The sequence below is a fragment of the Pyrgilauda ruficollis genome, unplaced genomic scaffold, assembly GCF_017590135.1.
Source record: "Pyrgilauda ruficollis isolate IOZ18807 unplaced genomic scaffold, ASM1759013v1 scaffold28, whole genome shotgun sequence".
Lineage (NCBI taxonomy): Eukaryota > Metazoa > Chordata > Aves > Passeriformes > Passeridae > Pyrgilauda > Pyrgilauda ruficollis.
In genome coordinates, this window is record NW_024524155.1 from 8816652 (window position 1) to 8835786 (window position 19135).

The 19135-nt window shown below is 35.2% G+C and overlaps 1 protein-coding gene across 5 annotated transcripts in view; it reads right to left on the reverse strand.

Moving 5' to 3' along the window:
• TTC7B (tetratricopeptide repeat domain 7B) overlaps window positions 1-19135 on the reverse strand; it is a 115456-nt gene that overhangs the window by 79440 nt on the left and 16881 nt on the right. For all 5 annotated transcript variants that reach the window (XM_041472019.1, XM_041472021.1, XM_041472020.1 and 2 more), the window contains 2 exons: window positions 10763-10893; window positions 9688-9809 (listed from right to left, as the gene is read on the reverse strand). In XM_041472019.1, coding sequence (XP_041327953.1) covers window positions 9688-9809; window positions 10763-10893 — 253 coding nt within the window. The remainder of the gene's footprint in view (window positions 1-9687; window positions 9810-10762; window positions 10894-19135) is intronic.

Here is a 19135-nt window from a genome sequence, read left to right on the forward strand (position 1 = left end):
GGTTTTATTGTACATAAAAGCAGTTGAGAATATTCTATTTTATATTAATATAATTTGTCTTCGAACAGGTGAAGGATTGGGTTAGCTTTAGGCTGTCCTGAATAACAGAATTCTGCAATGTGAATGCAACAGATAGGACAACCATTTCACTATTTCAGGTTTAGCTACAAAATAAAATTATTTGATCAAAAGTGTATTTTGTGTTAAATCATTGCTCTACATCATATGTTGTTTTAAGGTGTGACGTTATGTGCAAGCTGTGTAGCATCTACCCAGACAGAGCCAAAAGAGACATATTGTGTAAGCTTTCTGTAAGTAAAAGCTCCATTGCACTGCACTATAAATCAGATGTTTAAAACTGCCTTCCTTAGTCTGCTATCTGTATTTTAAAATATGTTTAAAATACTGACTTTTGAGCCACAACTCTGTACAAATTTAAAAAAAAGCTAGCATTTTTATAGACATATTTTCTTTCATTTCAGTTGCAGAATATCTGAAACTAGTGTTTGATGCAAGAGATCTTGCTATAGGACTGTAGAACTCCTATCACTTCACCTAGAGACCTACTCATTTATTTTACTCTTCAGATTACATGACAGCACTCATCTCTGTTCTATTTTACATAATAAAGGATTATCAGGATATTTCAGAAACTTTAGTTTCCACACATCTTTCACTAGCATGGGCATCACTTTTCATCAGCACAAGTTCACCTTCTAGAATACTTCTTTATAAAAGCTCATTTTAATAGCATTTTCAACTAACAAAACCCATATAAATGGTTCGAAGTTATGCCAAAGAATGCCAACAGTTAGCTAAAGAGAAATAATCACCAGTCACAGGAGACATAAAAATTGTTTGTAAAAAACCCACATGCTACAGCAGAGCTTGAACACAGAGAGACCAGCTACTACATGCTAAAGAAAATTCATCTTGTGCAAACATCTGCATGGAAACAACTGTGTGAAAAATTATATTAATTTATACATTTCAAACAGGCAGCCCCAATAGCTGATGACTATTACACCAACTTCATACACTAATAGGAAGGACAGAAAGTCATTAGGCCAGATTTCAAGAAAACCTCCAAACTCATTTGAAGCTGGATACATTCAGCACTTTTGTAAAGCCAAAATACATATCATTCAGTAATGCCACATTCCAAATATTTTAGAGAGACAAAACCAGTCCACTGGAATCCCAGCTTTAAGTCCTCTGGTCTAAGTGGGTATTTCTCATGAATGGAGCTCTCTCTCAAAGACTGCATTGCAAAGTCACAAATGTGTCCTTACAACAGGATTTAAAAAAAAACCAACCAACCAAACAAAGCAGATTTGCCAAAAAACTGAAATGCTCCCTGCAAAATTGTTGAAAAAGAGTTATGAGCAAGAACTTGTCAGCTTGAAATTTTATTTTCCCAGTGCGGATGAAACACATACTATGTAGCAGAACTTCAAATCACAACAACTTCATTAAATTATAGGAATTGGCATTTTTTCCATATGAAGTTTATGTCTTTTGATGCATTACAAAAACAATAACAAAACACTTTATGAAAATGCATGCAACTTTCACAAGCCTTTGAACACTTCATGACAGGTAACTTTCAGTTCCCCATTACACTTTTTTAAGCATGTGCAAGGGACTGAAACTTGTGACTGAAGTTCTACTGTACCATGGAAAAAGCAGTAAGATTGTACAAGAAAAAAAGCAGTTAAAATAGAGAATTAGCTTTTGCTTCATAAAGCATTTAACAGTGATCCACCGCACACATCAACACAAACACAAAACAGATATGTCAAGCATCTTCTACATGAATTTTACTAAAAAAAGACCTTAAAACTACAATCTAAATCACCCTAAAATAGTGTTAAATGCTTTTAGAGACAAGAAATGAAGCAAAATATACCATTAATAATATGGTAGATCTCCACACCACACTGCTTTTAGCAAAGTACATTTCCTGTATTTGTTAACAGTTTGTAACATTGAGAAGAGTGGTGGCTGCTCTGGTACATGGTTTTCCTTCCTAGCCTGGGACACACAGAGCTTTTACCTGCTTTTCACTAGGATGTGCTTTCATGTCAGCAGCTCTCCCTGTGCTGATGGAATGCCAGAGCAAAAGGGCACATTAAGTTAGACAGCAATGTCCCACAGTGTCTGTAAACGATTTTGAGATCCCCTTCTTTCAGATACAAGGAGTTTTAAGGTACATTAACATTCACTTGGAACTGACACGTTTTTAGTGATTTCAGACAAGACAAAGACAGCCCACAGATGGACACTGACAGTTACATACATGTGTGTTTCTATGACTGCCTCCTGCCAGAACATGCTCAAATCAACTCCTTTGAATTGTATCTTCCACATTTTTAAAGACACTTAGAATGTTTGCTGCTTTAAATCTTCAAGAAAAAAATACCCTACTTTGACTCTTTAAGTAGCCATCTGCCAGTTAGGCTGAGAACCAAGATCTACTGAAAGTCTGTACTGACATGCCCTTAGGGCCTGTATGAACCTTGTGTCTATCCATTTGCACCCTAAACCCCAACTACTTATGTTAGAACCTAATTAATTATTCTGATACAAGATCAGCTTTTAGGCTCCTTAAAAAATTTCTGTTTAGAATAATGCAAATGTCTTAACTGCACCTACACAAAAGTGCTCACTCCTAAACAGAGACAGAAATTAATAACTGTAGATATGATACAAGCAAAGTACAGGAAGAAAATTAAGGGGCACCAAGGACAAGCTTTTGAGGCAGGATCAGGAAACCTGTACTATAGGCATGAAGGCCAGCAGTAGCAAACTTTAGGCACAAACAAATTTCTCACCATCATCACCAAGAAGTTTCTTGGTTTTAAAAAGTATGTTTAGCATTAGACAACACAGTGCTTTGGCATTACTGGTCCAGATAAACCTCACTCCCACCAATGCTTCTTATTTTTCTGGTTTTAAACACACACAAAAAGTAGAAAAGAATGAAAGAAACTGCTCAACAAGAAGCAGTCTATATTTGAAATATATTAGGATAAAAACCCCAAACACTATTCCTTATAACAAAATTAGTGAGATCTAATCATGATATACTCAAAAGAGACTAAAAAAGGAATGTTTTAAAATTAACCTTAGAAAGGTTGATAAGATTAATTTACTCTGTACTTACAGCATGTTTTGGCAATATCTTCTCAATTACTCAGAAGGGATTTGTTTGTCAAGCATTTCCTTTATGCTTCTCAGTCAAAAACCCCAAATATTTAGTCTACCACTGCCTTTTAATGATTAAAAATTTAATTAGAATAAATTTTTTGTGCACTGAGCTATACCAAACCTCACTTGCTGTGCAATTTGGTGGCTAAATTGTCAACGTTTTTCCCATTTAAGTGAGAAAAGCACATCCAGAACCATGCTGGTGAATAGGCTGAGCTACTTCTCCTGCGCTATTACTTCATTGCTGAGACTTACTATATCACATTTTTAAAAATTCATCTTTTAAAAGGAGAGAAACCAATAACAATGAAATCTACAGGGTTTGACCAAAGGGATGAAATAGAAGTTGTTTTTGGAATTGAGCTCACTTCTGCTTTCTCTTGTGCTCTCTCTTTCTGTCTGTATTTATAAACGGAAAAAGAAATGCAATGTTTGTAAACTCATAGGTACACTGCAAGTTTTAAAGTGTGCGGTTTTTTTCTTCCAAAAATTCAAAAATGAAAGGAAAGAAAGGAATTATTTTAAAGGTAAGAAGTAAGGACAAGTGAAACTCTTAATATGCATGCCAATCAGAACAGTGACATTTCAGTAACTTCCGTATAACTGATATATTTACAAAAAAATGTAACTATTAAAATCCATACGCTCTATTACTTTTGGTTAATTAAGAGTCTTTTAAACAGAATTAAGGTCAGAAACAATTTCACATTAAAAGAAGTTACTACGTAAACAACAAGCAAGAAATGTGACAAATCAAGAGATTAATTCTTAAGCTGTAACAGAACATCCTAATACATCCTAATACTGAGGTATGCAATTTACCCTACTGCTTTATATAGCCCTACAGAGATGAAATTTTAAAAAATTTAAAAGGACTGCAATTCTATGGCTTGCTTCCATAACTTTCTTAAAGGCCTGACCAAATGGACAAGACTACATACTCTGCACAATGGATGGTGCTCTGGATGATTGAGACTAATGTCTCTGTCTGTTCTCCATCAGGTTTAAGAGGGTGGAGAAGTGTAACTCCCACAGTTAGAAAAACATCCTGGCAAGTGTTTGGATACCTATCTATGAGAGGCAACATAGCTGCAACTTCAGACAGTATTGTTTTCCCATTCTTCCTTTCATACTTACATTTTCAGTACACCCACAATATTATATAATTTTCACAAAACATTAATTAACACTGGGCATTATTTTTTGAATAAAATGTAGAAAATCCCTAATTTGCTGCCAGAATCTAAACGACTCTTTTTAAAAGTCTACTTCAAAAAATTATCATGGTATACTTTTTATTTTATCTATTGTGACCTCATGCAGAAAGAAGAATCCCAGACATCTCAAATTTGCTACAGAAGATCATGTTTGTTTGATGCTTGAAAGTTCTTAACACATGTTTAAGCTTATAAATAAAACATCTTCAATGTGCCATTGGAGCTACACAAGCCTAAGTAGTTGAAAGAGCACAATCAAGCAGGAATTCTGGCATTCATGCATTCAAAATGAAAACACTTGCTGCCTAGACTGCAGCTCCACTGGTAGTTAGTCCATCTAATGGTTCACGACCTAAAAAGGAAGATCTCATCCTCCCCATTCTCATCTCTTAGTGTTTGTTCCCTTTTTCCACCATTCTTCCTTCTTGGTATCTTCCTACTCTCAATTGTATGGTCCCATCTCTTTTCTGACAGCCATACAGCCATTATCACACCTTCCAGTGAATCAATTCTTCTCACCAGAATGACAGAAAGCTATGATTTCTTTGACAACGAAACTCCACAGAAGAACCAAACAAGCACCTGAACCAGCAAAAGGCAAACAAGGAAAATGCACACTAGGAGGGCAGGAGCAGCGTGGGTCTGCGGAAAATGACAATAGCAACTTCTCTGTAGAGTGAAAAAACAAGAGCATTAAGTAGAACAGTAAAATGTTCATTTTGAAGGGAGCAGGGGAAAGGTACAAAATATTAACTCCCCTATTTGAGGCTCCAAGACCATTTTGTTTGCCAGCCATCCCAATTCAACATAAAACCAAAACCTTCAATTTGATGCTTGCAAATGCAATCAACAGCCACTGTCAGCAAGACATGTGGTACATGGGCTAAAAAATGCTAAGTATCTTCTTGGGAAAAGTGAGCTGGAGTCAGAATTCCAACTGCAAACTGTTAAGAGTATCAGTCTTGAACATCAACTCAGATATTAACATTACTCTTTCACTGTTCTTTGTATAACAAGTCATTACAAAAGTGGATAAGATTTTGAATAAAGTAATTCCTTAATGTTTATATCCACCTTAGTGTTCCATGTAACACTGCCAGGTTTCCCACCTGTAACTTCACAATGGAATCTTGTTTTCAACTCTTGAAGTTAAGACACAATTCTGAGCAAAAAACATACAGTAAGGTTTGAAAGAGAAAGTATTCATAATGGATGATTTTATCTTAAATATCTGAGGGAATAATAATTTTCTCTCATGTTCAAATAAAGTTTTTTCAATGAAAACTAACAGGTGAGAACAGTATTGGAAACAAGGATGAGGAAAGCACCTGATATGACAGACAATAAAGCATCCTTTGAAATCTTATTTTTGCTAGGAATTACAGAGAAGTTATTTTTGTTCCTATCTTGAATATATTCCTGCCTTAGCTGCCTAACCACACAAACATGAAAGCAAGCATATAGAGAACAAAGCTGTGTTGAAAACTGCAACAGAAGTGATTTTGTTTGCTTTCCAACACAGAGCAGTGACATTTTACATATAAGAAACGTGATACTTTGTAGGATTTCAATGTTTTATTTTACTTTCTATTCTTTGCTTAAACACCAACTTGTTTTGAAACTGATGGAGGATGAGCAACAGGATTTCAAGAGATGTAAAGTGATGGGTATCTAGCACTATATTCTCATACAGTAGAGAGCTGATCTTACAGGATCTTCATGTGTATGTATGTCAAGCATTTACATAAACCCTTCTCTTGTGGATTTCATCCCTGTAAAATCTCTATCTGTGAGCACTGTATGGATATACGTGTGGAATAGAAGCACCTACAGACTGCCTCCCACAGACTGTTCCTCTCTAAACAGAAAGAGAGCAGTGTTCTTATGCTATTTCTGTTATACGCTATAGTAAAAAGAAAAAAACAGATAAAAGAAATTCTACATAGTTAAGTCCCATATTCTAAGGAGGTCTTATGCTGTGCTTGTCAAACATTTAAAGCCAATATAAATCAATTATCTTCATTATATGAAAAATGAGAAAAATTGGTTGGTTTTTTAATTCCTTTTTTTCAGGGCTAATTTTCTATGAAGAAGAAGCCTATATATAAGAAATAACTTGCTGGAGGAGACTAGAAATGCCCTGCTTCACTGTGACTATGCCAGCACAGGTAATGGCCCCATGAGGACCACCACAGGTTCATCTCTGGGATCCTCAGGGTTTGACTGAGTATGTGAACCATGACAGAGACTAGACCAAACTGCAGTCTGGATCCAGAGCAATATCCTTGGAGGGAGTGTAAAATAAAGGAGGAGCCACAAAAATAGCTCTGAAAGCTAGGTAAGTCTGATTTTCACATTATGGCCTCCTGATTTTAGACTTCAACCAAAATGCCATTTTGCTTCAAGAGCATACATTTCCAGTATATTTGTGAACATTACTACCTCAAAAATAAAAACCATACAAAATCAACTTGTAAATCTCACAACAACACAAATACTAGGATAGAAGAAACACAGGGTACCTAAAGAGCTGTCCTTTCTCAGGGGCATTGTACTCAAAAATAGCTATGTTAAATACCAATGTTCAAAGTTCCTATGCTCACAGCTTTTCTTGGAAAAACATCAAGCCTTTGAACTCCTTCAATATGAAATTACAAAGCAACTACTGTACAAGTTATGTAATCAGCCTGAAAGCATGGAAAGTTACATTTCAGAATGTTTTTTAAAAAACACACAAACCCTACTCTAAGTTTTAGAACAACTTCTTCAACTTCTTTGTTACAATTTCCAAACTGAAATGTTCCTCATCTCCCAAGTGAAAAATGGGTATGTAGTTTGTTTCTTTAATAAAATTCTGTATGCTTCAGAAGAAACCATTAATTTCAGTTTTGTGTCTTTTAGCACTAAACTAACACTTTTCTGGTTCAGACTATTTCCACTTCAATTTCTTTTTTTTTTTTTTAGCTAATTGCATTTCCGTGTATTTTCAAAATACCATCACTTAGCAGAAAGTCCAAGTTAAGTTTCAAGCACTTCCTAGCTTTTTATACAAGATAATGCATACCTGAAAGATAATCACTGAATCCTCTACAAAATCTTGATTATTCGACTTAAATGAAAATCTCTGTACAGTTAACAAATGAAAGGGAAATTTCAAGTAGATCAACCAACTTTATAGGTAGGCAGCAATACTCCCTATGTTACTGTTGAAATTATGGTCTTCCAGCTCCTATAAAAGTTATCTCATTTTCTTTTCTGGTTTGAAACTGACACACATGTATGAAGATGATTTTAGATTACATTCAAACGTGAAGCATGTTGCAAAGCTTCCTGGAAAGATCTCAAATCTACTTTTTGTAACCAAACATCAGGAGAGATGATACATTTCAAAATGAAACAAGACATTCTTAAAATAGATTTATTAAAAAGCAGGCTATAATTTACCCCTATTAGAAAAAGTATATATTTGAAGTTCTCTTCAGTTCTGGTAAACCAAGTTAAAAAATGGAAAAAAAAAAAAAGCAATCCCTAAAAGTAGCCACATACCAAGCAGCCTGGAACAATGACCATATTAGGAAATATTGAAAGAACTGTGATTGACTCTGAATTAAGGAAGGAAACTAAAAGATGCAACAGCAGGAATATGTAAAATAATGATTTTCACAGAGCTATTTTACCTAACACCTTGCTTCATCTCATACTACAAAAACAGTACCGCTGGACAACAGAACCAGAAGAAGAAACTCAAAATTCTATATATAATGTGTAATTGGCTTATAAACTGCAAGTGACCACTGTACTAAAGACTGGAAAAAAAAAAAAAAAAAAACCAAACAAACCATGCTTGTGTAGGAGTTGACAAGATCACTCACAAATTCACTGTGAAAAATTAAAATGCACATGGAATAAAATCACCTTTCAAAGCTCACACCTGATACAATCTAGGAAAACCATTCCTGTCTGGATATTCCTTAACAATCCACTGCATGACTTTTTTTGTGCAGTTGCTTTTTGTTTTCTTCATTAATTGCAATCTGCTATGTCTACTGCTGGTAGTTTTTACACAAAACATGTCAGATTAAATGCACTATTTCCATCCCTGGCCTTCAATCAAAATTCTTCAAAATGCGGAATTCTTAGCTTATTCTTAACCATGACTGCCACTGGGATTTTGGCAGTAACTGTATTTTATTTATTTTTTGTGCAGACATGAAAACAGAGATCTTATTTTTAGTTCTGATAAATGAAAAAAATTAGCTTTCAGAACATTCCATTCCTCCTGCAATTAAATTATGAAAACAGAACTAAAGTGTAAGTTTCAGATCATGTTATTGCACCACTACTTCAATACTTTAAGAAAGAGATTTCAAAAGTGTAGTGATTGTTTCCATGTTGAAATTCCTGAACAGCTTAAAACTCAGGTAGTTTTTTTTACAGACACTCTTTACAGACACTGCATTATTTCCTTCATCTCTCGTTCATGTATTTGAAAGAATAAGAAACATTTTTGGTACAAAACAGTAGTCCCATCAAGAGTTCCAGCATTTCAATAAAGTCACATTTTCCTAATGAAATAAGAAGCCCCAGACACAAGTTTTTAAACTACGTGATTTCAACAAATCTCAGAAATGTACTTAAAACCCATTTGTGCCGAGTTTTGAAGTTCTTAAAAATGGAGAGTTGTATTCTTTCTCTTGTTCTGTGTGGTAGCTGAATTTATTTTTAGGCTTTTAAGAAAAGCCTTATTTAAAATAAATTATAAAGGAAGTCCCATGCAGATTCTAAAGGGATCTACAGAGCAGGTACAATAAAGTTTGTATAATTGCATACATACTGTTGATCTTCATGCACATTTATCCTGCAGCATAATGTTAAAATAAGTGATAACTGAAGAGATTTGGAAAAAAATTACAAAATCAAAATTATAAATATCAACTGTTTCAATATGTTGACGATCACTCTTTAACAGTGTTCGATAGTAAATTTCAAATAGTTAAAGCTTAAGGTACTTTAAGTTCTTACATTTAGTAAGCAAAACTATAAAATGCTTTCTGCTTAATATACTTTGACTAAACAATTTTCCAACATGTAAATAAATACAATATGGGCAGCCTTACCATTTTCATCGAAATGTTACTACTTTATTAATGAGACCTCACATTTACAGAATCCACAATTGCTAAAAATGATGCCCAGTTAAATCACAAAGACAAAACCTAAACAAAAAAGTAAACACAATAAAAGAAGACTCAACTCTCACCCATTCTTGAAATATAGAACATGTGCTCTCTGAAGTCCTGTTTCCAGGAAAAAACCAAGCTCTTGTTCGTGTGCCGTGGGCCCTGGCTTAGGGCTTCTGTTTTGTATGTTGGCATTAATTACCTAAGAGAACACAAGAAAAGGGAGAGGGAAAGTGTATTTAGAACAAAAACCCTTAAAATCAAGGTTTGTGTACTTTTCCATGGAATCTAATATTTAATGTTGGAGAAATCTTTGCCATTTTTAGGTGGTGGCTAATAGGCCATTTCTAGCTTTACCTCCATTGCCACCTAAATATAAACCCTTTTGTTCTTGGCTATACTCTTAGAAATAATTTATTTACCAAGTAGAAACACTGCTAAGCAAAATTTTATGCTACTTTTTCAGAAATTTTTGTGAAGAATGGTAGACAAAAGAGAAGAATATGAAAAAGCATATTTACAACCTTATTCAGTAGCAGGAGGTGATGGTATTCAAAAATCTGAAACTCCTGCTAGGTTAGAAAAGACTGCTACAGAGAACAGTAAGAAGACTAAAAGCTATCTCCAGAGTGATTTCCAAAAAACAATTTAGAAGTAATTGTATTACATCAGCATTAAGAATGCTGTCAAAATGTAATCAGCTTTCAGTGGTGCACATAGTCTACCAGCCACTATAAGACAATAATAAAACAGCAAAAACCCTCAAAAAATAAAAACCTGTATGTATTTTTAAAAAAGTATGAATTGCTTTTCCCCCATCACATCGGTTTTCTCTCCCCCTTCTTCTGTTTTTCATGACCCTAAATGTGTCTTATAACTCCTTCAAAGACAGGTGTGAAGTGACAGGCCTGAGGCTTGCAAGCAATGGGTCTGAAAGAGGATCAGATGGATACTGCCAGCTCACTTCACTCTGACAGCATCCACAAGCCACAGCACACAGCCCCAGGTGTATGCACTTTGCCCAAATGTACCTCAAAGTATAAATAAAAAGCAATAGTGTATAATTCCTAGAAATAAAAAGTCACACAAATTTCTTTTAAAAAGGCATTTGTATCAATCTTTAAATCTTCAATTTAGAAAATCACCCCAGCTTACCCTTTCTATCTCCTGAAGGTACAGAAGAGCAATATCCCCAGCCTTCTCATAGCATGTGACAATTTCTTGTTCACGGTCCACATGGAGATTGCTTGCTGAGGAAGATATTGGCAGCTTCTCAAGACAGAGACCTTGGGAGGCAAAAAAAAATTCAAACAAAGCATTAAAAACTAATGTCATATAATATTAATAGCTAAAACATAGTCCAGGTTGAGCCCCTTTAGTTCAGGGGAAGAAACAAAGGAAATGAAGGTAGGGTCCCCTAAAACAGACACTAATAAATATATAAATAAAAATTACTCCTCCTTAATAATTATAAATCCAGAGCAATTTTTAAAGCAATTTTGATTTAAAAGGCATTTTGACAATCTACCTTGAAAAATATATAGTGTCTTTCTACTCCAGTTTTACATTACTATGCCTTCAGTTCTCCAGAATGATCATAGAAACCATGGTACAGCAACAAAAAGCACTCAAGGTAATATTAACCCAGCCACTGTGCAAGACAAAAGTATCTACAAAAACAAATACATTTAAAATAAACAATGTGTTAGGAAGTGTAATTTTTGTACTAAAATTTAGAAGAGGTAGTTCACTCTCATCAAGGCCATGGAAGCCTTTTGTGCTGAGGACTTAACCAACAAATACATTAAGTGGTGCTTTGAAGTGAAAAAAAAAATCTTCACTTGTCTCAAATAAAAATCCAACTCTTACTAATCAATACTAACTCCTACACAAGTCACTTCCATTACAGCTATTTTCAAGATAATTAAAGTGCTGGAAAGGACCTTGAGAATATAAATCCGTTTATCTGATGGAGGAATCAACCAACCCCTGACACTGGTCCAACCTGTTCTTAAAAGCTTCTGACAATAGGGATGCCCTGGCCTTCATATGCAAATTACCACAGAGCTCAACTATTCTCACAAATAGTATTTCTTCCTAGTTGTTAAATCTCCCTCTGTAGATTAATTAATTTGATTAATCCCCATAGAAAGGTCATTCTGTTCTTCACAAAACACTGCAAGTTGCAGCATGGTGGCAATAACACCAAGGTCACGGGTTTGATCCCCCTATGGGCCATTCATGTATAAGTTGGACTCCATCTGATCCTCCTGGGTCTCTTCCAACTCAGAATATTCTTTGACTCATCTAGAGAGAGAGAGACATGCTCAAAATAAAAAATATCCATTCTCACCAATTTTTCATGCTTCCTTGACAGCTAATCATTTTTATCTCCTCTGGACACTCTCCAACTGGTTACCTCTACCTGGACTCACTGTGCCAAAACAGGACACATGGCTCCACTTGGAGGCCTCAACTGCACTGAGCAGAGAAGATGAAAAACTTCCTGGTTTTCACAAGGGATACTTTTAAAACAAGTATTAAAAATTTAGTGATTACATATTAGTAAAAATTATCTTCCACTTATGATCTGCAACAGACCACCAGCTCATTTTCTTCAAGCCAACTATTTAATCTTATATTTATTTGAATAATTAATTGCACTTGCAGTAGCACTTTCCACATGTTAAGGGATTTATTTCAGGTCATTCTTCCAGCTTGCCAGCAGTAAATGCCAGTCCTAAAGTGACTTCAACTGCTCCCACATTATTATAATCCACAATTTAAATTACTGTAGTCTCTATTCATTTTTGAAAGTTTTGAGAAACCATTGCTGGGAAAAAAAACCAAAAAACACCAACAAAACATAGTTATATATTGGGCAAATGTCTGTAGAATGCCAAACAGTACAAATCCAGTTTGGAGAAGAGTTTATCAAAGGATTTCTGTCAATCAATGCTGTACAGCCAGTATAGTATGTTTCATTACAGTTACAAAAATAACCCAAAAAACAACTTAGGAAGACACAGCTACATAACCTGGAGTTTATTTATTGATAAACTCAGATTTATAAACTGCAGCCTCCAGATTATTTCAGAACATCTATTAAGTTTCAATCTCTGCACAAGTGTAGTTTATATGTATAAAAAAACACCACGCCAGATTTTTGGCTTGAGAGGATGCTTTAAGTCTGTATCACAGTTTGTACCACCTCTATCCTCCAGACCCCCCTATTAATAGTACAAACAACACATATTTTACAGCTTTATGTGCTATACATCCAGTTAACACAAAATCCTGAATCCAGTACTAAAAGCCCTGCTAATCCTACACGTACACCTTCAAACTCAGAGGTGACTAAAGAATACAGTAAATGCATTGTAATAAACATATAAAATGACTGAAAGCACCAGGTAATTTGTGTGTGAATCACTCCTCCCCATTCCTTCTCTCCCATACTATGAACAGCCAATGCCCCCAAGTAACCATCTCCTACATCAAGCAAATTACTCAACGATTTGTAGATCTGAGTCAGATTTATTCTTTCTATTTTTACAGTTTATGACCATAACTATAATATTTAAATCTGAAAAACTCACTATAAAGACATTTTCTTATTTTAGCTGAGAATTTTTCATTATGATACTAAAACACTTCAGTGTTCAGCCAGAAATTTTAAGTAATGCAGCAAGGACATACTAAATTTTATGTGTTCTTTGATCAAGTACAGAATAATACTTCTTAGAGAAACGCTGCTATATAACTAGTATTCACTTTTTTTGCTGGTATATTTAATAAACCCAGGAGATTATATATATTTTAAGCATGTGATGCTTTGGGGAAGGAAGTTTATTTGGCAATCTATTCTGAAATGGCCACTTAAACGAATGGTTTGCATGCTGTATTTATTTTGATGACACAAGTAAGAATTGCAATTTAATGCTGTATTCAAAACAAAAACATATCAACTAGAGCAGAAATCTTTAATAAATTATGGTTTTCATAATTATGATTTTGTTAAAACAAGTCACTCCAGACTACTCATTTAATTTTTTTCTTAAATACAGATGAAATTTAATAAATAATGTATTAAAGTATGTAAAAGTACTATTTAATTTTAAATTTATATACACAGCAACAACAATTACACGGTATACTGCCCACTTACTTGTAAGAATACTGAGAGATAAAAAGAAGTTAATAAAAATAGGGATCATTATATTAGGCCCTCAAAAACAAGAACAAGCACACGGCAACATATACAATAGAGAAACACATGAAGTTCAAATAAACACATATAACCCTAATTTATCTGCTGAATACTTGTCATAGAATCAGACAAGTCAATTGTCCCTTTTGTGATTCTTCCCACACCTGCCAGGCAGGAATCTGCCATTCTCTCCCAAAGGATAGGCATTTCTTTAACTGTTTATACACTGCTTAGAGATATTTGGAAAAAAAAAAGTACAGGTTATTGCTATAAAATGTTACTGCATTTGCTGTAAAGGCCATAGCTATTGCTTTATTTAACATTTATTTTGTTTGATTCTGCATTCAAGAGTATCAGGACAACTGGTATCACAAGTTGACTTTGATATTCAAGGCTTTTAAGTTTAAGCCCTTCCAGTTAAAATAATTTTCAGATAAAGGCTTCCAACAAACTGGGTCAGTTTTAATTTGGGAAGACACTTATCTCATACATATCTAGTCCTGATATCAAGCAAGACGACTCCTGAGGGAAAAGAAAGTGAGAAGCAGTGAAACAAATACGAGTCCATACTAATTAAGTTTACATGTTTTGCAATGTAACTCTAAAATTGCTTGTCATAAAGAGCAGAAGAGCAACAAACAGCATCTGGACAACAAAATAATATTCCTGATATTTAAATTATATGGTAACTTACAAAGGTTTTCCTTAAATTTTCAAAAAGGTACCCATATTTTGTAAAATATTCAGAAAGCAAACACCAGACAGTTTTATCACTTGGAATAAGAGGCATTCTTGTGTCTGTACTCTCAAATCAGTGGCCAAGGTTAAGCCAAGTAAACATTTTTTACAAATAGAAGACCAGGCTGGCTCTACCACCACATTTGCAGAAACTGACCATTACCCAAAAGAGAGGATGCCTCAGCAAGGACAAGAAGCAAACTATTTCTAAGTCCTCACACCCATTTTTATGTCAAAAAAACCCCCAGACTTCAGTTCTGTAGGAAAATCAACTAAGCCACACTCCCATTTCACCATGCACAGTAAAGCAAAAGTTGCTTGAAGGTCAAAAGGGAATCCATGGCACAGTTCAGATCTTTACCACGTACTCTTACCACACAAACCACTACTGAGATCATTCAAAAAAACCCCAACAAAACCACTTAGAGCATTGTGTATCTGAGGATTCTCCATGATCCCAGCCAGTACTTTCTCTGTATAAATTTTAGAGACCACAAATAATAATGGACCTCATTGTTTATCTACTGTTTCCAGCAGAGAAATCAAAGAACAGAGGAAAAACAGTGAACTACTGTTTTACACTTAAGTCAATAAGCATGCTTTTTCAAGAGAGAGAGTTGCCTCAATACATAAAGATTTCTGGGTTTGCTTCCTGTTTTGCTTACACAGACATGTAAAACCCAAGTGTATTTTAGTATACAGCACTTTGTCTTCCCTATATATGACAAGCAAAATGTTCATTCATGATATGGTAAGTGTTCCAAATGCTGTACACAAAAAGCCCCTTTTCACCTCCTTCTAAAGAAACTTCATGTTTAGCATATTGTTATTGCTATCAAGGAACTCCCACATTTATTTATTTCTGAACTTAGAACATACACTGCTAATCTCACTGAAGGGAAGGACTCATTAAGTCCTCAATCAAAGATTTTTCTTGCTTGCAGAGAATTTTTTCAGAGATTTTTTAGAAAGCAAAGCATGGGGCTGTTTTTGTCTTCAATTCCCTTCTGATATTTGCAAAGTAATTATTATAAAGGAAAAGAGAAAGAGAATAAAGAGTAAGTAAATATATTTATAATAACCTACCTTTTACAGTTACTTCAGATACACTGTATTGATTGCCTACTGGTTTAGACAATTTAAGGAAACAAAAATAATTTCTCTGATTTTTGAAGTACCTTGTACTGCCCATCCCATTATGTCAAGACTTGAGGGAAAACGTCTCCAACAACTGTCAGAATGCAAAGTCGGCTATTTTATGGCTAGTTTGGTACACCTGCTTTCCAGAAAAGGCACTGGAAAATTCCAATATCCCCTACTCTTAACACCCTAGATATTAAAGGAACCTCTGGCTACCCACTCTTTTAAAAACAGACTACTTACAGAGAATTAAATTCCATTCTAGACTAAACCCAGAGTAACATGAGCACAATTTTTCAGGCAGAACAGAGCATTTTATCACGCATGCTCAAACCGCAATGTCATGTCATTACTACAGCTTTTCTAATGCCATAGTTATGCTAGTGTTTCTAAGTGTCTTGAAGTTTCTCAGAGCTAAAAAGGCAGAAAAACGAGAAACACTCACCTCTTTTTCTGAACTGAATACCTACTTATTACTCCAAGAGTCAATAAAAGCATAATAATATTTTGGGATTTCTTTCAACATCATCTGAGACAACTGTTGTGAAACAATTGGTCTCGCTTTTCCTCTAAATACAATGCACTTCAATCTCTGTATTTTCTTAAGGAACAGACTTTTGCAATATCTTTTAAATAGAAGAGATCAGTACTTTTCTGCACATACATTTGTTTCTTAATAACCATATGCCAGCCAATTCTTGCTACAGTATAGCCCTTTAACAGACAAGCATCTTGTGGCTGGGCTGAAAAAGATCGAACTGGAGATAAAAGCTGGAAAAAGGACCAGTTATTGCTGCACATCCTGAAGTGAGTGGACTTCTCTCAGCTGAATGCTCCACAAAGGCAGAAATGCTGAACACCAGTATATGGAATGGGCATCAAGGAAGCTATATGCTCAGGGGACAGGAAATTATTTAACTATGGAATTTACAGTGTTCTGTAAAGTGTCAGGATTGCTCCTACAAGCACTTCTAAAGAAAAAATACAAAGCTCTACTGTGATACCTGTTCGTCCTGTGACATGAGAAAAGGAGGCCAGAATCTCTACTTTTTAATTGGAGCCCAACATTTTTAATCTCTCTTCACTCTGCCAAAGGAAGGATTCGGAAGAAATTCTAAATGTTTGGGAGAAACTAAGAATAAGACATCACCAAACTGCCCAAGTCCTAAAGAATTCTATTTTAATAAGAAACATAGTATTCTCATTCAGAGTTTAGCTTTCAAATAAGAGAGCTAAAAGCAGTACTTAGGAATGCAGGACAAAGGCCTGGGTTCCTTCCAGTCCCTGCTCCAGCAGGGCAGATGTCATAAATGCAGACTGGGGAAAGAAAAGTTTTAAGATTTGAACTCCCTATGGCACAAGCCTCCTAGCCATGGTCTGCAAAATGCTCACTGACAGTCTGCAACATTTGCACAGCAAGATAGGAGGAGGGAGGGAACCTGAGTTCTTGACCCATTGCCTAATGAGTCTAGAGATCCCCAGCATAATTACTAAACCAGCTTTCATTTAGCATTCTTCCATGAAGAGTTGCTTGGTGTCTGCTGACACAGGCTAGCAGTGCACAAGATCCCATTACAATTGCATATGATTAAAGTTAAGTGCAGCATCTTCTCCTAACTGCAAACTAGCAATCCACATGCACCTGACACTGCCACTGAAGCTAATGAGTATTTCCATGCTTCTGTAAACAGAACTAATTAATAGCCAATCATTTAACTTGGTAAATGCAACATTAAATTTGAATATGGGTCAGCAGCAGTAAAGACAGCCTCACCTTTCTCAACATACATCATCTATATGTAAACACAGTTATTCAAACAAAGATGTAGGCAATAAAGATGTAAAATAACCTGCAGCAATAAGGCTAAAATTCTGTAATGTCACAATCTAACTTATGAAACAACATCCCTCACACACTTAACAAGAATTCATTACTGTAATGCAACACAGTCATCTTGACAGATACCCGAGGTTGTCTATGAATCTATACACTGTGTTAATTATAAACACATTTTCTTTACTAAAATCAAGTTTACTAAGTTGCAGACTTTAAGAAATGTCAGACCTGTAAATTGCTATGTTCCTCTATAAGCATTTTTAGAAAGGGCCACTAATTCGTAATGCCAAGTATTATAAATTCATTTTTTCAATTATGTCATCTGACTTAGGCAGCAGTATCAGAATTATGTTACCTAAAATTTCAATAAGCTTATTTCCTATTTAGATAAAAACTTGCTATTGCAGAGTTCCTGACAAGTTGCTCTTCCCCAAAATAACACCTCAATATCCACTGTGAATGCATTTCATCTCTGCTTCCATAAGCAAACAAAATTGCTTAGAAACATAGGAGATACTGCCTGCACAGTATTTGAATAATGCCTATGCATGCTTTCCAGTATATTACCTCATTCATATACTGCTGAAAACTTGCAGAAACTTAATTGTTCTGTTCCCAGAGGCCACAACCCTAGGGGATTATTAGCTTCACCCAATATTAAAATGGATTATAAATACATGCTTCTGTATGGCAACAGCACATAAAAGTTTTTTTTCTGATGGGCCTTGTAAGAGAAGGAAGTAGGAAAAGTTGGAGCTAGTAACACAAGCTTAACATGAAAAGAAAAAGACATACATACTCTTTACTTCTTCATGGATTCATAACTTGTCTTATTTCAATTCTTCATGAGTTTAAGATCCTCCTCAATCTCAGAACTGAGCACTGCCAATTAAACTGATCTAGGGAAGAAAGTAAACAAATAGACCCTAAAGAGACAAACTTAACCTTTTGAACAAGGGAAACTTCCCTACCTATCAGAAATTAGTTCTTCCTATGAGGAACTTAAATATCAAGTATTTAATACATCCAGAAATGTGCAAAACACCTCTACATTTTACTTTGAGCCAAGACTTGTCACCACAATCTCAAGACTGTCTTTCTTTCCTCCTTCCCCTACCCAGCCTCATTTCTTAGCTTTGCTCAATCTACATAAATCTAATAACCATACTGATAGCCAAGTTATATTTGTGGCAGAAGGAAAAAAAACCTGCTTTTTTTTGTACTGCTCCTTAAAATTTCATATTAAAGGTATGACATGCTCCTGTGACCAACAGGCAAGAGCATCAGGGAGCCAGCTCCAGCAATTTCATACATCTGCTCTCAGGCTAACACATTGCCACAACAGTCATGCAAACCTGCCTGTCTCCTCAGCAATGTCATTATTTTAAGCCTATTTTTTTCTCTCTCATCACACCCTCTTGAAACAAGCTGGCAACTCCAACCACAGGCATTTTGCTACAGAAAATTGTTTTATCCCATGCTTCTCCTCTGCTTATGCGTCAAATAAATTTACAAGCAGATGGGGGAAAGCTAACCAACAGATCCAAATAAGTGTTCTCACGTTTTTGCAAATACTAAGTGGTCCATTGATTTGAAAAGCTCC